Source organism: Nothobranchius furzeri, chromosome 7 (assembly GCF_043380555.1).
Source record: "Nothobranchius furzeri strain GRZ-AD chromosome 7, NfurGRZ-RIMD1, whole genome shotgun sequence".
Classification (NCBI taxonomy): Eukaryota; Metazoa; Chordata; class Actinopteri; order Cyprinodontiformes; family Nothobranchiidae; genus Nothobranchius; species Nothobranchius furzeri.
The window spans coordinates 77628148-77651029 of record NC_091747.1 but is presented as its reverse complement, the minus strand read 5'-3'; the positions used below and the strand labels follow the sequence as shown (position 1 = coordinate 77651029).

The 22882-nt window shown below is 41.0% G+C and overlaps 3 protein-coding genes across 5 annotated transcripts; 2 read left to right on the top strand and 1 right to left on the bottom strand.

The window, feature by feature from the left end:
• The first annotated feature begins 1762 nt into the window (after window positions 1-1762).
• Window positions 1763-4714, top strand: LOC107372420 (dynactin subunit 6). The gene is made up of 7 exons (XM_015940656.3): window positions 1763-1911; window positions 2061-2125; window positions 2202-2307; window positions 2418-2503; window positions 2588-2635; window positions 2706-2848; window positions 4155-4714. Exons 1-7 carry the CDS (start codon window positions 1883-1885, stop codon window positions 4245-4247), a joined length of 570 nt encoding a protein of 189 aa, XP_015796142.3. The 5' UTR covers window positions 1763-1882; the 3' UTR covers window positions 4248-4714.
• Window positions 4487-22395, bottom strand: gtf2e2 (general transcription factor IIE, polypeptide 2, beta). 3 transcript variants are annotated; one of them, XM_015940653.3, is made up of 8 exons: window positions 22187-22395; window positions 21525-21689; window positions 13857-13939; window positions 13218-13325; window positions 9774-9956; window positions 9604-9697; window positions 6676-6791; window positions 4487-5139 (listed from the first exon to the last, which is right to left on the bottom strand). In XM_015940653.3, the coding sequence occupies exons 2-8, from the start codon at window positions 21682-21684 to the stop codon at window positions 5020-5022; spliced, it is 864 nt and encodes a 287-aa protein (XP_015796139.1). In that variant the 5' UTR covers window positions 21685-21689; window positions 22187-22395; the 3' UTR covers window positions 4487-5019. The 3 variants fall into 3 exon arrangements, with proteins under 3 accessions (XP_015796139.1, XP_015796138.1, XP_015796140.1); XM_015940652.3 differs by having other exon boundaries at window positions 21525-21685; window positions 22187-22389; XM_015940654.3 differs by having other exon boundaries at window positions 22338-22355.
• On the top strand, window positions 14333-19246 carry smim18 (small integral membrane protein 18). The gene is made up of 2 exons (XM_015940657.3): window positions 14333-14473; window positions 18333-19246. Exon 2 carries the CDS (start codon window positions 18338-18340, stop codon window positions 18659-18661), a length of 324 nt encoding a protein of 107 aa, XP_015796143.3. The 5' UTR covers window positions 14333-14473; window positions 18333-18337; the 3' UTR covers window positions 18662-19246.
• Window positions 22396-22882: the final 487 nt, after the last annotated feature.

Here is a 22882-nt window from a genome sequence, read left to right as displayed (position 1 = left end):
ATGACCAGAACATTAGAAAGCAGCTGAACAGGTCTTGTTCGACAGGCTAGTGGGAAAAAGCAGTGCTGAAAACTACAAATTAACAAGAAACAAATAACATTTTGGTCTGTTTGACTTTGCTAAAATATTTTCATTAGGATTTCCTGATGATTTCGTAGAAAAACATTATTTTAAGATATTATATTAGTTTAGGCTAAAAGTGGGCTATTTAGGGGACTTACAGGTGATCTAAAGTTAGTTTGAATATGGAACAAGTTAATAAAAAGAATACTTCTACGAGACAGTTAAAGGTGTGCAGAATGAAGGTACGGTATTTATTTTAAAAGCTTTATTTTAATGAAAAAAATATCAAATGTTTATTTTGACAGTCACATCACACCACTGTTTTCATCTACCAACTCCTCCCAGTTGGATGCGCCTGGAGAACCTCACCAGGGAGGCGTCCAGGACACATCCTAACTAGATGCCCGAGCCACCTGAACTGGTTCCTTTGGATGTGTAGGAGCAGCGGATCTACTCTGAGTAGATCCTTCACTCGTGAATGACTCACGTAAACTCCACTTGAAGGCATACCCTTTTCCGATTTAAGACCATCTTGGACTTAGAAAATAATAAAACTTATTTTCTAATTGTGAAACATCACTAAATTGCCTCAAGAGAACGGCATTTGTCCCTCAAGGGGTTGTTTTTAAAGAAGCTTAAAATAATTTTTGCTAATTCAAAGGTCAGCAATGTTAAATAAAATGGTTTATTGTAGTGATGTGTCATTCGCGAACGAACCGGCTCTAAGAGTCGGCTCTTTGAAGTGAACGACGGGAGCCGGCTCGTCACTGGGAGCCGTCCCCTCCCCTCTTGCTTTGGTGAAAGCTACAGGCGATTGGTCAACCTGTGTAACTGCGTGTCCAGACCGTCCACACACAGAGCAGTAGGGGCGGGGAAGAGGGAGGAGCAGACTCAGACAGACAGCAGAGCACATGCGGGTGGAGGGAGACGAGAGGGAATGAGGAGGAGGAAAAAGGCGAGCGAGAGGAGAGTGCGATGAAGACGGTGAGAAAATGAGCGCCAGCAGTCGGAAAGTGGAAATTTCTTAAAGTGTTCAGATATTAAATCCATAGAAATGATAAAAATTTGATATATTGCATGTTTTTATATTAGTAAATCGTTTTACATATAGTTTAGCATTATTTTGGTTATAAATGTACTCTACGCAACAGAAAATCTGAGGAGCCACTTGGGAGCCAAAAGAGCCGGCGCTCTCTAAAAAGAGCCGAAATTCCCATCACTGGTTTATTGTGCTTTACTAGATTCGATTACGGCATTATAATAAAGATCAACGGGAAGTGTAACCATTATTGTTTTTGGGTTGTTGATGTTGTAATGTTACTAAGTCACCAGGCAGTGAGAGATGTCCAGAAAGAGGAAAAGAAGTATAAATGGTAGCCTTGAAAGCGGTTTTCTTTCACCAGGAACACTATAAGCCATACTTCTGTTTAAATAAACAAAGTTTAAACATATTCAATGAGTGAAAATTTTAACCCAAATATAAAAAAAAACAAATTGATTTTTGAAAAAACGTTTGGTGAAAGACCACTAAATCGCCACAAGAGGGCGACATTTATCCAGCAGTGTCACCGTATATAAACGTTGTATCTCATTAAGCGTAGAATGTCAGACTCAGGTTTTATAATAACTTTATTCATAAACAAATTCAAATAAAATAAAGTACATGTGTCTCATAATGGCTGGACAATTTGGCTTTCTACTGTCACCTCATTCGAAACTCCTTCAGTGACGCATGCGCACATATGGCTTGGGCCACAAGGACGCATAATCGACAACCGAGTGTATCAACGCATCCTCCCATCGAACTCATTTACTCGCAATGGCAGACAAATCAACTGCTCAAAAAAGGTAAAACAAACAGAACGTATGTCATTGTCACTCATTTAAATAATTGTAAGTACTGCACAATAACGAAAATGTAGCCACACTGCTTTTTAGACAAGTGTTGTTAGAAGGCTAAGCTAGCAGTTGATGTTTTCTTCTGTGCTCTTTTTCAGCGTCAAAATAGCCGCTGGAGCTGTAGTTTGTGTTGAAAGTGAAATCAGAGGAGATGTTACCATTGGTAAAATGTTTTACATTTATCTTTAATCCGCAGCAGTTGTAAATTTCCGCTTACTGCTAATCTTGTGTTTACACAGGCCCGAGGACAGTAGTCCATCCCAAAGCTCGTATAATAGCAGACGCAGGACCCATTGTCATCGGTGAAGGAAACTTAATCGAAGAGCAAGCGCTGATCATTAACAGGTGATTGTTTTCTTTTGTGGTGTTTTATTTAATTCGGAATAGTGTCTGTTTCTGTGGTTCTCCGTGTCGCGCTGAAATCATCGTAACAAATACAAGTTTTTACTTTTTAGTTACCCAGAAAACATCACACCAGACTCTGAATCGGAGCCGAAAACAATGACTATTGGCACAAACAACGTGTTTGAAGTGGGCTGTGGTATCCTTGGGACTACTTTGTGCAGTGATTTCAGGCTCATTGTTAATTATAAGATACATTTTTATCTTAACTGAGAGCACCCAGTATCTCAAGCTCTGAAAATTGGTGACAACAATGTAATCGAGTCTAAAGGTGAGTGTTTGGTCAGATAGACATGTTCTTTTAGCGGAAACCACTGACTGTATCAAGTGTCCTTTTCCAGCTGACGTTGGTAGGAATGTGATCCTCACCAGTGGGTGTATCATCGGAGCCTTCTGTCAGGTTAACACCTGTGAGGTCATACCTGAGAACACGGTCATCTTTGGTTCTGGATGCATGAGGAGGGTTCAGACGGAGCGACCACAGGTATGGCTGCACATGCCGAGTAGGGCAAAGTAACAGCCTTGTTTTAACTTAGATTTCGGAAAAAAGAAAATTAAATTGTCCTTTAGTTTTTTTTAAGCATGATAGGGCTGGGCGATAAATCAAAAAGTTATCGTAATCGAAATGACTGATTAACCAATATAATTTGTGTGTGTGTGTGTGTGTGTGTCTTGGCACATTTGACCCTTTAAGCTGTACCACCTCGAGTCACATGACAACTTGACTAAACGCTATACACGTGACAGCTCCATCTAGTGGACAACTATTTTTTTTCGCACACATGTATTTATCGTCCATTTATTGTTATTGCGGTGAACTTCTCAATGTATTGTGATATTGACTTTAGGCCATATCGCCCAACCCTAGTAGATCACAACCTTTCCAAAGTCTAAACTCAAGTTTCATATTGTGTTTGTTGGAGCAAGATGGCAGAATGAGTACAAAACACAGATGAAAATATACAAATGTAAAGTAGAAGATACATTTCCCACATGTGATTTAAGCTAATGATATATACAGTTAGTTTGCTATGGTAGTCCATACAGATTCTACTAGGAAAAGGTGTCTCAAAGTGTACAGTCATAAGTTTTTTTCACTACTCTAGTGCCCGGGGTCTCATTGAAGTTTTAAATCTATAGATTATTTCATTCTTAACTGAACATTATGTAATGTTACATAACTTCTAGTATATTAACTCATTCACTGCCAGCGTTTTAAAATGTTTTCACTGTTTTTTTAAGAGTCACAGAACGTTACGCTCTATGATAACGCAAAAACTAACAAAACAAAGAGTATTCACCTCTTACATCAGGAAGAATCTGCATGTTTCGAGCATTATCCGTTCTGTCATAATCCGTCGTCGAATTGTGATCGGCAGAAGCTTTTCCGGTTCGCGTTGCAGCGGCCCAAAACGATCCAACACATGGATTTGCTGCTTCTTGATCACGTGACGTGTGACGTACGCAGATGAAGATCAGCTTTAGAGCTGAGGTGTTTGTTCTCACGGTGCGGGCGCTCTTTCAGACGCCCACACTGTAGAAAAAAAAAAAGAAAATGACGACTAAAGTCGTCAATGGCAGTGAATGAGTTAAACCACGTCAGGTTTTACCTTTTCATTTTTGGAGTTTCTAAAATGGATAAATTTGTTGAAACCGAGTGCAACAAGGTGGGAACTTGATATTGTTTCAGATCTGATCAAGCCTTATGTTTTATATGATCTCTATAAAACGAGTGTTAAACAGAGTACTGTATTCTATACCATAACATTTCTGTTCTTTTGTCCTTCCAGCCCCAGACTCTCCAGCTAGACTTTCTGATGAAGATTTTGCCGAACTACCATCATTTGAAAAAAACGGTTAAAGCGAGCCACACGACTAGCTAATAAGTTCATCCTAGCAAAACTGCTAAATTATGCTTAATTATGTTGCGATATAGAATAAATGTACATAAATAAGTCTTGTCTCTACTTGTTCCACTGATATTTTTTACTATAAACTACAACACAAGTGAAGCATTTCCTCTTCCTGCACATCACGGTTGTGTTTATGGAAAGTAAATCATTTCCATGCTGCAGATGAACTTGATGTATGGAAAGTATTATTTAAGACATCTGACACAGCCTTGTGTAACCATGTAATTTAATAAAATAATTCCAAAAAGCCTATTATTTTAAACTGCTATGTCATGATATTTCAAAGTAAAAGCACTAACTCTTGAAATTCCACAACATAGGGCTGAAGAGGTTTGATGCTGGGTGAGTAGTCAGTATTCACCTCAAATCTGCTTATAAGAAAATCAGGGATCCTCACAACTCATAAAATAAATAAAATGATGAAGAAAGTACCGACACATTTCAGCCTCCTTTCATTTGAACAGTTAAGGATGTGCTGCATGTTGTAACAGTTGTGGTTTTCTTGAGTCATCAGCACCAGTACAGAACACTACTCTCTTCCTCCAGAGTCCCCAAGTTGTTTCTGATCAATAAATCTGAAATGGATCCCACAACTCTGCTGCTACTGGCTCCATTTAATGAAAGACCACTGATCACTGGAGGGAATGTAAATAAGAGATTCTTTGACATGACAGCCAAGAAAAAAATCCGTATTAATGGTGGCCAGTGACTCCACCTCTGAAGTTTAGACTCCAGCAAACTGTCACTTCTTTCCAGGCACGCCATCTGAGTAGTCCTCCAGCACTCCTTCCAGGTGGTTGTTATGGGTTTTGAATTGTCTCTTCCTCTGCCCAGCCTGCTTCTTTCTCTTCTGAACTGGCATCTGAAAAAGGGCAGAAACTTAAAGTACTTATAAATATGCTGGCTTTATAACAAAAGGAACTACCATCAGGGTATCTGCAGGTTTATGGGTGCCGAATTTAAGACTTAAGACCTTTTTAAGGCCACTTTGACCAAATTTAAGCTATTTTCAAAAATAAATTTAAGCTATAATTTCCAGCTATTGCCTGGAACTGGTAGCCTAGTGAACTAGACCAAATTCTTGCTTTGCAAAGTTTGGTCTAGGCATGCTCCATTGGAACCTCCGCAACTCCTACCAGGACTCTGGCTGGCCAATCACAGCCCTCTAGAGCGGTTTCAAACACATGAAGAGCTGTGATTGGTCCATAATGTTGGGCCAATCATAGTGCTCTATCTGCTTAGTGAACAAATCACAGAGCTTTATCCGCTTTGTGGGCCAATCAGGGCACTCTATATGCCTGGTGGGTGGGATGATGCAACAGAGTGAAACAAGAGTATGTCACATTCTTTGTCCAGTGGAATGCGGAGATCATTTGAAAGACAACGGTAGAACCCGCCCCACAACCGAGAGCCGTCAATGGAGCGTTGCCAGACTAAATAATATATTTATTTAGTCTGGCTTTCCAGGCTATGGAACTGGTTCTAACCACGTTGCGAATGTGGGATAAGCTATCCAGGTACCATTACACTTGCACTTCCCCATGGCGCAAGCTCCCACTAGCTTAATCAGCTAACGTGCTCATCTAAAATAGCCCCTTTCACAACCAACTGCATGTGTACAGTTCCGCTTACGCCAATGTCATACACAGAAAAAAGCTGAACACTAACTAGAAATTCACAAAATTTTTATAGAAATAAAAGAATCTTTTTTATTGGGTCTTTGGTAATTTAAGACCTTTGGAAACTGGATTTAAGGATTATTTGTCATTTTTAAGGCCTTAAATTTGGAAAAGCAAATTTAAGACTTTTTAAGGATCCGCGGATACCCTGTACCATATTTTCCGGAGTATAAGTCGCACCAGCCATAAAATGTATAATGAAGAAGAAAAAATCATAAGTCGCACTGGACTATAAGTTGAATTTTGGGGGAAATTTTTTATAATTTTTCTTACAAAATCTGAGACCAAGCATTTCCCATTGGAAGACAAGTACCGGTAACAATAACAGAATAAACAATCGGGGCGCATCACCCCGCCACAGGCTGCAGCAGGTGATGGTGATGTTTGAAACCCTACCAGCGGGGCAGAGGAGCTGAAACCTGGACCGGAGCCGGCCCGCATCAGCGCGCAACGGTCTCCAGCAGGTGATGGCAGGGCAGGGGAGCTCATTCCTGGTCCGGAGCCGGCCCGCAGCAGCGCGGTATACATAATTTGGTATATAAGTCACTTAGGTATATAAGTCGCAGGACCAGCCAGACTATGAAAAAAGGTGCGACTTATAGTCCGGAAAATGCGGTATGTAAAGAATGTAAAAGTTAATGTGTAATAGAGGGATTTATTATTATTTTTTTTTTACTTTTTTGAATTAATTTGAAGAAATGTGAGATGAAGACACTGACCACTTTCTTTGGTCCTGTTTCCTGCATGGAGGAGATGCCTTGTTTCTTTAGGTACTCCTCAATTTTCTCTTCATCAATGGAGTCGACTGGAACGCTCCTCCACAGCTTCTGAAATTCTACAGATAAAAGACAACTAAAATTATATGTAGTCAAAGCTCAATTCTGGATGGAATGGACTGAAATCAGGACAGAAACAGCAGATTTTATAAATAACGGAAAGATAAGAGGTGTTTTATCATGTTCTTATTAGGGTAGGATGCCTTCTCTGTGTCAGTGATGAGGTCCTGTCTCAAGTGGAGGAGTTTAAGTATCTTGTTCACGAGTGAGGGAAAGATGGAGCGTGAGATCGATAGGCGGATTGGTGCTGCATCTGCAGTGATGCGGGCGTTGTACCGATCTGTTTTATCGATCAATCTACATTCCTACCCCCACCTATGGTCACGAGCTTTGGGTAGTGACCCTAAAAGAACGAGATTGCGGATACAAGCGGCCGAAATGAGTTTTCTCTGCAGGGTGGCTGGGCTCTCCCTTAAGCCCCCTTCAGACAGGCCATGAAAAACGGAAATGTTCCGGAATCTGTCCGTAAGACCTTTCTGTCTGAATACAAACATCCGGATAACGTGTTCCGGAATTTAACCGGACGAAGCCCCTAGTAACAGGTCCGGACTTGTTACGGACAGGGTGGCTGCTTCAGACTGGTGAGGTAAAGTTCCGGACAAGGGGGAGGGGGAGGAGGAGGGGACCGGGGGACGCTGTCTAGATAGCCTGCTGCTGTAGCATGCGGTGAACCATGGCAGCTCGCCTCCTACGGTACCGTCTAGATGCGCGACGGAGCGCTTCACACCGCTTCAGTGATTCCTTTAACCATTGAGCTTCATTATCCAGGTCTCTTATGTGTCTTCGTGTGCGCAGAATTATGCTTAAGCGCCTCGTGATTTTTATCTTATATATATCGCTATAGAAATGATATTTTCTTCTTCTTAACATGAGTCCGATCCCTCCCCCGACGCCGCTGTCAGACATCTGGAACTTTTCCCTGCTGTGTGAACGCAGCCGAAAGGACAAGTTCCGGTACAAAAGTGGTGTGTCTGAAAACACAGTTCCGGTTAAAAACCGGATTGAATTGTCCGCAAATGTTCCAGAATGTCTGTCTGAAAAGGGCTTTAGAGATGGGGTGAAGCTCGGTCATTCGGGGTGGGTTCAGAGTAGACCCGTTGCTCCTCCACATCGAGAGGAGCCAGTTGAGGTGGTTTGGGCATCTAGTTAGGATGCGTCCTGGACGCCTTCATATGCTCTGATTAGCTTTATAACGAATAAAGTACTTTGATTAATTAATGGAAAGCGTTCTTCTTCTCTTCTTCTGTCTCTTCTCCTGGAATGTAAACATACTGAAACCAGCATCCGACCTTGGCGATGTTACTGTGTGAAGGGGCAGCTGTTAAGGGCAGACAATAGGATCTTAATAACGCTACACTGGTGAGGTTTTCCAGGCTCGTCCAACTGGAACTCTGGAAGGAGACGTAAAGGAAGAACCAGGACACACTGGAGGGACTATGTCTCGTTTAGCCAGGGATCGTCTGAAAAGAGAATCTAAATTTAAAATTGCAATAGGAGTTTAGTTTACTCCAGCTAGCCTGGCAAGCCATCCTTTATATGTAAATATATAGTCTGACAGCTCGGTCACTGGGCAGAGTCTACGGTTAACTTTCAAACTGTCTCTGACCTAGACAGACCTAGCATCTAGACAGTGCTAGGAACAATTAAAGCAACAAAACGTGACATTGCTACGCAAATCAGTCAACAGGGCAGTCATAGTCAAAAAAGAAAAAGCAAGTAGATTATTTTTCAAAATAACCATACTTCATAAAGATCAACAGATTTCACCATTTGGAGAAAAGCTGAAGCAGAGGCTACAGGGGCTGATCAGTGACCTGATTAATCCAAGCTCTCAAAGATGGTTTCACCTTCCTGGCTATCCGATATTTGTTCTCTTTGTCTGAATTATATTCCGGGGAAGAAAATTATGACCATCTAGCAGAGGTTTCAGATGCTACAACTGACTCTGATGAAACGTCATCTGCCATAATGCTTACGCAGAAAAATCAAAGCCATGGATTGTTTACAATGTATTTCTGAGGGAATGCCGCGATATGATGTAACCAGCTGGGTAGCGTCAGAAAGATCAGAAACTATCTTGTGTTTTTGCAGCGGAAGTCAGATCTTTTTTCAGCAGAGGTTTTTAGACTTTCTACCCGTCACTGAAAGGAAATTACCTCTGGCCAGAAGCTTTAAGTACCTCCATCTGCTCATGTCTCATTGAGCTCTGTGATATGCCAGACCTAAAATAGTTTGGGCCAATGGTGAACCTGCTGAGACTACAACAAAGTGTGGCTAGATCGACCTTCGGAGCAAAACCTTTTGCTGCGGCTACGGTTTGGGCAGCAGTAGCTCAACAGGTTGAGCGGGTTGTCCAGTAATCGGAAGGTTGCAGGTTCGATCCCGGCTCCGGACAGAGAATTCTGCTGTTGTGTCCTTGGGCAAGACACTTAACCCACCTTGCCTGCTGGTGGTGGTCGGAGGGACCGGTGGCGCCTGTGCTCGGCAGCCTCGCCTCTGTCAGTGCGCCCCAGGGCAGCTGTGGCTACATCGTAGCTCATCACCACCAGCGTGTGAATGTGTGTGTGAATGGATGAATGATACACTGTAGTGTAAAGCGCTTTGGAGTCCTTACTCTGAGAGGCGCTATACAAGTGCGGGTCATTTATCATTTGACTAGGCTATAAAGAAGCTAAGTAAATTAAGATGTCCCGATTAAACTGTTGTCCACATTTCTGCCCCATTCTGAGCAAACTCGGGTATCGGTGTTGCGTTATTCTCTGATCTCTGTAGAGAGACAGAGTGGGACATACAGTCAACAACATCACCCACCTTCGTCAACTGAAAACTGACAATTCTTGTCATTGTAGAACAGAACCTTCTTCTTGTCTGGTCTTGTAACAAAGATGATCTGATCTCCCAAAGCCTACAGAGATACAAACATCTATAATTCCATGTTTGATTCTCGTATTTAAACACATCTTCATGTAAATTTGGGTCACCTTGATGGCTTTGGCAGCATTAGGGAGCCCCTCCTCCACATCGTCCAGTAGCACTCCACCCAGGCCAAGTTGGTCATGTTTGTCCAGCAGCCTCACTAAGGCCTTCTTGTCCTTCAGGTTGTACTTGGGCTTGAAGCCATAAGTCCCATCACGAACCTCAATTTTTGGGTTGTTGACCAATGCCTGAAAATAATAGCAGATATAACTACTGAGTCATAGATTTAATGGTACTAATAATGGTAATAGATGAAACGTAAAGTAAAAGTAAGATATGCAGAGGCTTTTTAACAAAAACATATGTTTGTCTATATAAACCAAATCATGTCAGATTCTATCGATCTGCTCTGTGGGGTACCCCAAGGCTCTGTTTTGAGTTCACTCTTTTTCTACTGTATATAAACCCTCTTGGACAGATTATTATCCTTTTCATAATGTCTCTTATCTATATGCAGATGATATTCAGCTGTAGGGATTCTGAGTTCTATAAACTGTCTGAATTACTAGTCTATCAGCCATCACCAGCTGGCTAGAAGAAAACATCCTTCAGTTCACTTCTGAATAACTCAACTCAACTCAGCCTTTATTTATAAAGCACCTTACAGGCATGAGCATGCCACCAAGGTGCTGTACAACAAAATAGTAAAACAATAAAACATATCGCTACAGACATATTTAAAACCACAAATGAGACTTGCAAAATATAAAACATTAACAACTGCTAACCCACAGAATTAAAAGCCAGATCATAAAAGTACGTTTTCAGCCTCATTTTAAAAACTGCTACTGATGGAGAGTCCCTAATAGTTAGGGGCATTGCTTTCCTCAGTTTCAGACCCGCAACAGAGAACGTCCTGTCCCCTCTTAACTTCAGCCTAGCCTTAGGAGCCACAAGCAGCAGCTGGTTCTCAGAGCGGAGTGACTGGGCCAGAGCATATGGCTGCAGCAACTAAGCCAAATAGGTTCCTGACTGGGACCAGGAAACGGGACCACATCAGTACGGTTCTGGCCTCCCTGCACTGGCTTCCGGTTTGCTATCGCTCACAATTCAAAATCCTCGTCTTTGTTTATCATTTCTTCCAGGGTGGTGGTCCCCCCTATCTAGCCACTCTCCTGAACAAACACTCCCCATCACGCGCTCTGCGCTCCTCTGACCAAGGCCTGCTCGCTGTCCCTCGTTCTAGGTGTCGTATTCGCGGGGACCGGGCTTTCTCAGTCCTAGCACCGTCACACTGGAACCAGTTGCCACCCTCAGTTAGGCTGTCCCCATCTCTGCCAGCCTTTAAGAGTCACCTAAAAACACACCTCCTCCGCTTGGCGTTTCCTGAACATGTTTGATTCGGCCCTCTATTATGTTGAATTTATTTCACAGTTTTCATTGGTTCACTCTATCCATTGTTTTACACATCTGTCCTGTACCAGAATGTTTCACCTTTTTTTGTAATTTGTATTTAGTAATTTAATTTGCTTTTATTTTTGAATTGCTTTTATTTTTGATTTATTCACTATATTTGTACTTCTACTGTACCATGTTCAGTGCCTTGGGCTTCCTGACAGGGTTGCGGAAGGCGCTTTATAAATAAAGCTTTGATTGATTGATTGATTGAAATAGGCTGGAGCCACACCATTCAGCGCCTTTAACACCATTAAATGAACTTTAAAACGAATTCTAAAATCAACAGGTAAACAGTGGAGAGCAGCCAAAATTGGTGTCACGTGCTCATGCTTCCTTTTGCAGTCCAAGAATCTAGCTGCAGCATTCTGGACAAGCTGCAATCGGGCTACAGTACCCTTACACCAAATAAAACGGAATCGCAATAGTCGAGTCGTGAGGTAATAAAAGCATGAACAACAGTCTCAAGGTCACGTCTAGATAAAAATGGCTTTACTTTAGCCAAACGTCTTAAATGATAAAATGAAGAGGATACTACAGTACCCACATGAGCATCCATGCAGAATGCACTGTCCATCTTCACGCCAAGGTTGACTGCTGAAACACCCATACAGGAGTTCAGTTTACCGCAGTCTACGTTGGAAAAATCTAAATGTTCACTCAGTCCAAACAACAGTGCCTCTGTTTTTTTTCCCATTGAGACACAGGAAGTTTTCTGCCAACCATATCTTAATTTCTGCCAAACAATCTCAAAAATCTTTATCGTGTGATCACCGGCGCCATCTAGAGGTAAGTACAATTGGCAGTTGTCGGCAAAGAGATGGAATCCAATTCCAAACTTTTGTAGAATGTCCCCCAATGGGAGAATATAAATGGGAAACAGCAACGGTCCCAGTATAGAACCCTGCGGTATCCCCCAAGGCAGAAGTGAGAGGGCCGATGAGGATAAACCAAATGTCTGCTCATTGTCCCCAAGAGCATGGTTCCCCTGACTAGTGAGAGCATGGTTCCCCTGACTAGTAAACAACTTGGTCATTTAACCTCTGATGTCAAGTTAAACTTGAGGAATTTGGGTGTTGTTTCTTCTCTTCAAGGCCACTCAAACCACTCAAAAACATTGGTCCGAAACATTTTCACCACTTAAGAAATATCTCCAAACTGTGAAGGTTGGTGTCAAAACATGAACTTGAATTAGTTATCCATGCCTTTATCTCCTCTCGTCTAGATTACTGTAACACACTCTTCACATGTTTTAACAAAAAAAACCTTGACCACCTTGCTTCAACCCCACCGCTCAGGTCCACAAACCAGAACCTTCTAGAAGTACCAAAGACCAGTCGAGGTGATCGCTCCTTCCAGGCTGTCACCCCCCGACTTTGGAATGATCTTCCTTTATCCTTCCATAGTATTCAGTCTGGTAAACTTTTAAAAAACAGCTGAAGACTATTTTATTTTAAGCTGCTTTAACCTAAAACTTTTGTCTTCTTTTTAAATTCAGACTTATAATCATATTTCATTTGTTTTATGATATTTATGATCATTTTATAACTTTATAACTTAGTTTTTTCTGGTTTTAATTTATTTCTGTTTTGATTAAAATCATTATGATTTGATCATTATGATTTTATGACCATATGACTCATTTTCTTTCTTATCTACGTGAAGCACTTTGTGATTCTCTTTCTGTGATGAGTGCTATATAAATAAAATGTACTTACTTTGATGTTTAAAAGACAAAAAATAATAAGAGGTAGTAGCTCAACTTTTTACTGAGTGAACAAAGCTGTATACTTACAATACATATCTATTATCGGAACAACTATTTAGTTGCAAATATGCCCTGTGTTACCCAGCCATTTTTAAAATTTAACATGAATGTATTTTTTTCTCACAAATTAAATATGATTTCACAAAAAAATTGCATTTTTATAGCAAATAAGTGTTGCCCCCAGTGGCACCCCAGTGAGATACAAGCTTTAGTCTCTTTTCCTAGTTCATCTTTTCAGTTTTAAACATATTTAACAAAAGTGGAAGAGATCATGTCAGGAGCTCACCTCGGTCATAAGCCACTGTTTCTGCTTCATACTGATGTCAAGAAGTTTGGTCTCATCCAGGATCTCTTCTAGAGTCAGGAAGTGTGTGTCCCCATTTTGGTGCCTCGTCTGTGAGAGAAAGGCAGAATTTCAAATATGGTTATCAGCTTTATGATATCCATGATGGAAATTGAGAGATGGGTTTATTCCTCTTTACCTAACACTGACAGCTGAAAAATTTGTTAAGCCTTCAATTGCACTTTTAAAATGTCGTGTGCAATTTAAAACTTTCAGCAGATGGCACAAAAAGTGCCCACAATCACAGAAGAGTGGTAAGTGGAGTGTGTGTCAGATAGCGATTTGATAGAGCCACAGCAAGATAAACAAGCTGTTTATGTACCCAAAGAAAGCCTCGAGACCAAATGTTAACACAGCGAACACGACTGACTCATTCAGCTGATACAATACACAACAAATCACGTTTTGGTGGAGCTTTGAAGGTCACGACGACAGTCTAATAGCTCTGCAGAAGGTGTTTTCCGAGTCTATGAGACAAAAACACTCCCATTGTCTCATTTGTGAATGCATACAATACATTCAATTGGATGCTAGTGTCAACAGAGATTTCTGTCCCTAAAATTGTCTTCAAATGTTGGTTACCTTCATGTAATTAACAATTTTGGCCAGGCAGCCAAACTTGTACCCAGAGCTTGCTTTAATGTTGATGTTTCCATTACTGGATTCTGCAGAGAAAAGGAAGGAAAATGTGTTTATTACATGAGAATTTACTGTGGTGAACATAAAGCATTCGGCATGAACACAGAAACCACAGAGCTGCTGAATATTTTCATGCTTCCCTCCTCCGTTGGCCAGGTCTGGACTGAGCATTCACCAATAAAAGCTGGAAACAGACACTGAATCATGAATGATTCATGCTGTGGGCGTGGGGGCTCTGTGGCTGTTCGCTGCACAGTGGGCTGGGTGCTGAAACCTGACAGGGCCACTAGCGAATGGCGCTGGGGTGGGGTAAAAGTAGAGAGCCAATGATCAGCTCAATGTGTTCAGTGGAGACATGAAGAGCTGCAAGAGTGATGGTGATGGAGGAGAAGGGAGGAGAAGAAGGGGAGCGGACGCACGGATGACGACTGGAAGTGCGCGAGTGCACCAAGAACAGGTCGATGCGTGACTGTGGGCGAGGGAGAGAGGAAGACAGAGAGCCAGAAGCAGGGGAGTGATCCGTTAACCTGCATCTTCAAAAGACAGAGCCAGGCACGCAGGTGAGTGGCTTTATTTTTCAGGGATGGATGAACCAAATGTTGATTAAATTATGTATAAAAATCCAAGGAAATAATCTTGGCTTCAGTCTGGAGCTACGGCAGTGTGTTTTCCAGCATTTAGTAGATGAATCTTAACAAATGCTTACATGCAAAAAACATGTTTTACTAACCCAACCCCTCTGATTGGATCTCTTGAACCAAATCCTCATATTTAGCAAAAAAAAAAAAAAAAAAAAGGGTTGAATTTGTCAGGTCAGATCCTGAGGCCTAGAACTGCATAAAAAACATCTGGATTAAATAAACATGGACCTGTCTGCACTCTTCCCTGCTCGAATAACAAACATCAGAATGTGTGTGTTTTCATGAGCATCACTGCTTTATCTGTTAGAGCAGCTGTAAGAAATTCTCAACACAAACCTAAAATATGTTTCTATCTAGACTCTGATTTTACTATACGAGTAGTTTACGTTCTAACAGTTCCTAAATAGAAGTACTTCCTTTGTATTTGTCTTTAATGAAAGAAACTAAAACCACACACAGTTCTGTCTAATAACTGCCATCATGTTAATGTTTTCAGTTAGGCTGGATGATTCGCTAGAACTGCACAGATTTTAGTTTTGAAACCCATTTTCAATTTTCATTATTGCCATTTAAATTCTGATTACCCTAAAAACATATGATTCTAGAAAAATAAGTTTTAAAAAGATAAAAATCTTTTGCGTAAATTGGTACTTCCTCATACAGAACAAGAAAAGTGTCTCAATTCTTTACTTCTGCTTGGTTCATGGACCAAATAAAGGAAAAAAGGTTCATTTTTTAAATTGGCCAGTAAGTGAATTTGGGCTGATTCTGACAACCGGACTTCTTTTAGACGTGTATCTAAATGATACCAGATTGTTAACAGTTAGAACATGTTACCGATCTGTCAGAGTAAAGGAAGGGCAGCATCATTTATGACAGCGGTTGTGAAAGTTAGAAATAAGATGTACAACTTGACCTTGAATAACAAAATAAAATAAACAGACGAGGATGGAAATAATAGGACCCTGCTGTGGGTCACGAAACGCCAAGTTTGGCATCTAAAATTAAAAACTGTCACAACATATATTGTGACATATGTTTTTGCCCAATCACTCACTCCTAATGCAAAAAAATATGTTTATGTATTTAGCAGACGCTTTTGTCCAAAGCGACTTACAAGTGATAATCAGCATGTTGCCCTTGAGGCTAACAACAACAATAACAACAACAACATTGACATCAGTCATGGAGAGGAGGGAACAAGGAGTGGACGGTAGAGAGGGGGGACGGGTGCAGGGAGGGTGCTAGTTTAGAAGATGCTCTCTGAAGAGCAGGGTCTTCAGGAGTTTCTTGAAAATTGAAAAGGAAGCCGCAGTTCTGGTAGTGCTTGGAAGGTCATTCCACATTTGTGGAACGATGCATGAGAAGAGTCTGGATTGTCCTGAGCGTGGTGTAGGCACTGCTAGCCGACCATCCTGTGATGACCGGAGCGGCCGGGCCGAGACATAAGCCTTTGCAAGAGGATTCAGGTAGATGGGAGCCGTACCGTAAATAATACGAGTGAAGATGGCTTTCATCTAGAAATGGGCAATGCCTAATTTAAGCATTGATATTCTTCAAAAATACTTCCTCTGTGGGGGCCCTCTGCCCCGGGAGCGGTGGTCGACTGTAGCTTCCTGGCCGCTCTATAGGTGGGGGGCTATGCTCCCCCTCCACTGAGCGCCCTGACTTAGTGTGGAACACCTGATGCTGCCGGGACAGACGGCTCCTCTGATGGCGTTTCCTTGCGTTACCTTACTTGGCTCATCTGGACTCAGCCTAATATAATTTTTACTTGTGTGCGTGTGTGTGTGTGAGTCTGTGTGTGTGTGTGTGTGTGTGCGTGTGCTTGCATATGTCTGTTAATGTTTTTAACCTGTTATGGGAATCTGGGGTCATTTTGTAAAGCACTTTGTTTGAAAAGCGCTTTATAAATAATCTGATTGATTCACATGACAGTTTTAGGATCTTAAGCAAGAGCAACAAGACTTGTAACCCAAGAAGACAGGTTCATTATCAGCAGCAACACTTGAGCTCCTCATCCTGAAGTAATCTGGGTCAGCTACCGAGGTCTCTGCACACAAGTGTGTGTTTGGAGCATGCATGTTCACACACACACACGTATATGGGAATAGACACAGTTCAGAGACAGAAAGATCTTTTACAAGACAGCAAATTACTATCTAAACTAGGGATGTAAGAAAATATCGATATGGCAATATATTGTGATATTTTTCCCCAGCAATATTATATCGATATTCAAAAGCCGTGTATCGGAAATATTGATTTGGCAATATATCGTGATATTTTTTCCTGCGATTATTAAATCGATATTCAAAAGCCGTGTATCTAATTCCTGAAAGAATTTACATGTAGGGCTGTCGCGGTAACCTCAAAAATGAAATATCGTGATATGAAGAAGCCCACCGCGCTGCATCATGCGCCACCGCGATTACCGAACTTCATTCAACTCAATGATGCATGTTGAGAAGGATGGCTGCACTGGTATCAAAACGAAACGTTACTTCGCTCCTTTGGGAGCACTTTGGTTTTCAGTACGTCAGCTGCTGTGCAGCCAGAGTCCTTGGCCGAGACAGAGCTGCCACCAGCGGCAAAAATAAATAAATAAATGCTCGGAGACCTGCTGAAGTCCCGGACAAGCACTGCTTCTGCAGCCGTCCCGAAGAGAGTTTGAGCCGAGCTGGAGCTCACTCGCTACCTGCAGGAGGAATGCATCCACCCTAAAGAAAACCCCCGTGACACGGTGGAGCAACAACCGGGAGAGATTCCCTTTGCTCGTCAGAGTCGCACGCAGGTACGTGTGCGTTAGTGCAACGAGCGCACCATCCGAGAGGGTTTTCAGTGTTGCTGCAAATGTTGCCACCCCTCTCAGATCCTCTCTCAAACCGTAGTTAACATGCTGGTTTTCCTTGTAGGTAACAAGGACGTGACCGAGCTATAAATCACCGTCATTCGTGTGTGTGAAAGTGAAATGATAGTGCGCCCGCCCCCCGGCGCGCGCGCGCCCGGTACATGCAATTTTTTATGCTTGATTTTAAACAACTAAACAAAATGGGGACTTGTTTCTTATTTGTTAGATGCTGCAGCCAAATTTGCATTTAAAAGTTTAACCTTCTCCTGAATTTTGTTGTTTTTAAGTTCAGTCGGACTCCGACTGTCGGAGAAACAAGCGTTACTGCGATTTGTGTTGTTACTGCCCTTTGATCTGCATTCAGTAAAGTGTTATAAAAGAAGGCACGGCAATTTTTAACCTTTTTTAAATGTGTAAACATTATGTTTAGATAGTACTGCAATAAAAAAGGGCTGCAATAATATCGCACACCGCAATATTAAGCCACCCTGAATCACCGCAGGGGGAATTCCTCAACCGTGACAGCCCTATTTACATGCAAACATTTGTGTATTTTCTTTTCGTTTTGCGCAATTCAATCGCCACCCGCTAGTTGGCAGCAGGGTTTTGTTTCCACCACTGAAATGTAAATCCCTCCATCATGGTTCAGATACCTCATGTTAAACATGTTACGTATCAGTTTGGACTGTTTATTGAACATTCTTAAAATAAACTCAGTAAAAAAATTGCTTGTAACGTCTGACTGAATGTATCGCAATATATCGTGATGTATCGTATCATCTCCCCTATATCGTGATATGTATCGTATCGCCAGAATTTCATAAATACATATCCCTAATCTAAACATAAAAATAAATGTTTTATTCAGACACCAGAACTCAAACGGCAGAAACATTTCTTGATGTTTTCTCTGTTTTCTCCAACCAGATATCATGGCCAACGCCACAACCATCATTCACTCAAGTAGCCTCCCATCGCACCCCGAGGTCGTCCCTCTGTCCCGCGTCTCCCTGCAGGTCCAAGAAGTCTACCCCTTCCACGACAGCTGGAACATAGCCTGTTTCATCATCCTGCTGCTGTTTATCCTCGCCGTCCTGTCCCTGACTGCTTTGGCCGTTCTCTATGAGCTGCTGGACTGTGGGTGCTGTGCTAAAGGGAAAACACACCACCAGCTAGAGGAGGAAGGGCCTGGAAACTGCAGCAAGCTCATGACCAACATCTGCAAGGAGCCAGAATCCCACACTGAGGTGGTGTAAAGGCAGGGATGAGGGAAAATCACAAATTTGGGTTTTGGATTGCTCCAAATCACAGCCACGACTCCATTTCCCAGAAAAATAAGACAATCTGAGGCTGGACACTTAAGAGATTAAACATGGCAAAATATAGAAAATTCAAAGGTAGAGCTTGAGTTTTTATTTCTGTCAAGAATATTCGCCAAGTATTTACAAGATTTTACAAAGTATATATGTAAAGAAAGGTGAAAATACTAGTGACTGGGCAACACTAGTGTACAAAAACAGACAAATGCTGTATTTATCATAGGAACTGTGGAAAAAACATGTTGCATTTAGTGGGATGATGAAGGCTTTCTGTTTTCCTTTTTTAAAGTAAAAGGTTTCATGCTTAAAATCTGGCAGAGGTAGCCGCTGCTTAGGATAAAACTAGCACTTCCTATTATTTGCTAAACTGAAGCCAGTGGTGTCAACATGTTTAACACAAGTTTGATGAGTTTATTATTTGCACAGTGACATACTTTGTGTAATGCTCAGTAGTGTAAAACACCATAAGCGTTGTGTGTTTTATATTTTAGCTCAAATAAAGATGGCAGAATGACAGCAAAACACATAGGTGGTTTTTAATGTGTAAATTATATCTCGATTATTACATTTTTTCCCAATTGTGTCCTACATAGATTCTGTGGTGCTGCGTTCAGCCATTTTCTCCCATGTGGGTTAACATAGTATGTCTGTTACAAAAATACACATTTGATACTTGTCACATTAAATACGCCAATGCATTTCTTATAGTACCATATTTTAATTTTGTTGTGATAAAAGTAACTTTTAATAGTTGTAATCACTAATAAACAGAACAAATTCGTCACTTGTTTGCATATGCAAACTTTGGAAATAAATTTGATGGGTAAATGTATTAAAGCAACTCTAAAGAGATCTAACACTGTAAGTTATTGTTTTGAAACTGGTTTCAGCGTTTCTTGGGCCAGAAACTTGAGCAATTTCACATTGAACAGCACTGTGGCCCTCTGCTGGCAGATCCACTCCATGACGACAGTGTTTGACAGGGAGGGGGTGTCATCAATACAGTTGACAATAATATTTTTTGTTCTAAAGTGTGGATCTGTTTACTTTGTGGCTAATTCAGTATCAGCTGGCACGTGTTAGCATTAGGTCGTTGTCAATGTTAGCTACAGCAGGTTGCAACAGGTTTGCTTATGAAAGTTGTAATTCTGCTTTCAACCAGTAGGAGGGAAAATGAGAAACTTAGGCCTAGTCCACACGTAGCCGGGTTTTTAAAAAAACAAATATCCGCCCCTCCAAAAACTTGCATTTACACCACCTCGTTTTAAAAAAAACTCTGTCCACTCGTACCAGGATAAATACGTTGTTAAGGACACGCCAGACCTGTAGGCGGCAGTACTTCTCCCGTTCTTAACCTCGTCCTTCGTCTGTGGTCTTCCGCAAGGAGCAGTAATTCCGCTTGCAAAAACAAACAAGCAAAAAGCGCTTGGACAATTGATAAAGCGAGTGCAGCTCTGAGGGCATTCATGCTGTCGGCTAGTGTAAACACAGGTCGCACACGTGATGTCAGCGTTTTTTTGTCGCGGAAAGTGACGTTGCGGACCTTAAAACTCCGGTTTTGTCTGTCCACACGCAGACACCCAAAACGGAGAAAACGCAGATCTTCACTTTGGCCGGAGTTTTTAAAAAGATCCGTTTTTGTGTGAAAAAAACTCAGTTTTCGTGTGGATGACAGGCCAAAACGTAGAAAAATATCTACGTTTTGGCAAATCCCCGGCTACGTGTGGACAGGGCCTTAAGTGTTGCTGTAAATATTGAGAATCATGACTTCCACAATCAGGCACCCTAGGTTTTTGCCATTTATTTATTAAATTCCTGGGTGTAATTGTGCACACGGATAGTGCAATATCAAAAATAAATATTGTTTGCAGCCCTAGAAATCCTAATGACATTGTTAATATTAAGGACCAACTCATTGTGGCCAGACAAGTACGACGACAGAGTTCTGCTACTGAGACATCAGGATCCACCAGCAGTGTGTTGGTTAGAAACTGCTGCTATGTGACATCTTGCAAGCTAAAAAGCCCAACTGTTACCAAGACAACAGGAGAAATTAGAAAGTGAGCACACACAGAAACAAGTTATACTCAGAATTACACACCAAACTTGGACTACATTAGACGACAAACTGATGTCAGTGTAAAACCACTGATTGTTTTGAGCTCATTCAGATATTTCATGGATGTGTCAGATAATCATGATTACTACAAATCCTGCAGTGAATAAGTCTAGACTCAACATCCTTGTCACATTTTAGGTCCAGACACATATTCTCTTCTAATCCTCAGCCTAAATGATAACTGTAGGTTACTATCAAATGTAACTTTTAAAATGTACATGTGATAACTTTAAGTTATTTAAGGCAGATGCTAGCAAACACAGATTTTTAAAAAGTATCTGATTTTCTAGATGTAAATGGCAGCAAATAAGGTGACAATAGAGATATGCAGCTACTGAGATCATGGCAGAAGCAGCAAGATCTGGAGTGGGGAATACGGTTTTCAAGACTCTCAAATCAGGTGTAACACTTTAAGTCACACTTGCTCTGTTTGTCACCTACATAATCTCAAAGCAGTAGTCCACTAGTCTGGCAAGCCAGACTAAATAAATATATTATTTAAATATATTAACTAAATCTGCAAAGCAGGAATTTGTTCTTGTTCACTTGGCTAGTAGTCCACATGCTTTAAGACTGACAGCAAACCAGCAACAAACATGGGATTCATAAACTTGCAACAACGGCAAAATAATGTTTACTGTGAGAATCATGAACCATGTTAAGAGCAAGTGCTTCACCTACCAGTGCTGTGTTTGGAGCCAGATGAGCTCTCCTTGTCTAGTTTTGGTTTCTTCTTCTTGTGTGATCCAGAATCGGACGTAGTCTGTCTTTTCTCTACAGCTGGAGTAGACAGGGCTCTCTTTTTGAACAGCTCCCTCTCTCTAAGTAGAGCCGGATCCATCCTGGCTGACAGGAGCAGAATATATTAGACACTTGCAGTCTGCGAGTAATATACCACAAACAAATGGATTCACATGTTTCTGATCTAACACTCATTTTTTAAAAATATTTAAAATAACTAATTGTTTTGTTTACATACCAGTGCTGTCATTTTTACACGGTGAATTGTCTCCCAGCTGTTTGTATTTCTCTTGAAAATATGGAAAGTTTTAATAAACTATTTTAAAGTTTTATTAAATCTTTTTCAGGTGTAGGAAGCTTAGGGGAATTAAAATAGTGCGTGTACCTTAACTAGACACCACCTTGTAGTTTTAAAATGAACCAGACCGTAACGAACACTGGTCAGTAAACCCCTATTACCGTTATCAAACTAACGTTATTGACTTATCTAACACAATCATGTTTAATTACGAAAAGTGCTAAATTACTGAGCAAACGAAACACAATTATACACTATTCTGGTGGCTAACGTAGCGTTAGCATGTTCAGTTAGTGAACGTTACCTGACACTTTGTTTCTCTTCACTCAGAACAAAAACTAGTTAGTCCAAAAGGACTAACTAATGACGAACGATACAAAATATATTACTCTCCAAATCGTGTTTTCCGTTGTTTCTGCGACTAAACAAATTACAGTTAGCAAAAAACTTCTCACTGATTTCTTCTATGTAACACTTCCGTTTCTTCTGTTCGACTACTCCCACATCGATAGGTAATCCTTGAACGTCATTGCGTCATTTCACACATGCGTGGAAAACATTTCAGTGATGCTTTTTTCGGACTCTTAAACACACATTTTATGATATATTGAAATATATTTTCCGGCATTTAAAAAAATGTATCATTTTTGTATGGAAGCCCATTCCTGCCACTCAGATAAAAAAACATTATTTCATAATTATGATTCAGCTATAGTGTTTATATACATATCTATATCTATGATGGCAATCATATGCGACTGGAGGTGAGCTCAAGTCGCCATTTTGCTGCTGCCAGGTCCTCTTGTGTGATAATATCCCAATTAAACCATATACCTTGGTATTACAATTCAATCAGAAAGGTGTATAAGCCAGATAAATACAGGGAATAAGATTGCTCAAACTGATAAATCCTTAAATCATTGGTTAATCAGCAACCAAATTAATTTAGGACAAAAATGGCAGAAGTAATAGTTCAGAAAATTATCAGCCTATAGCTCTG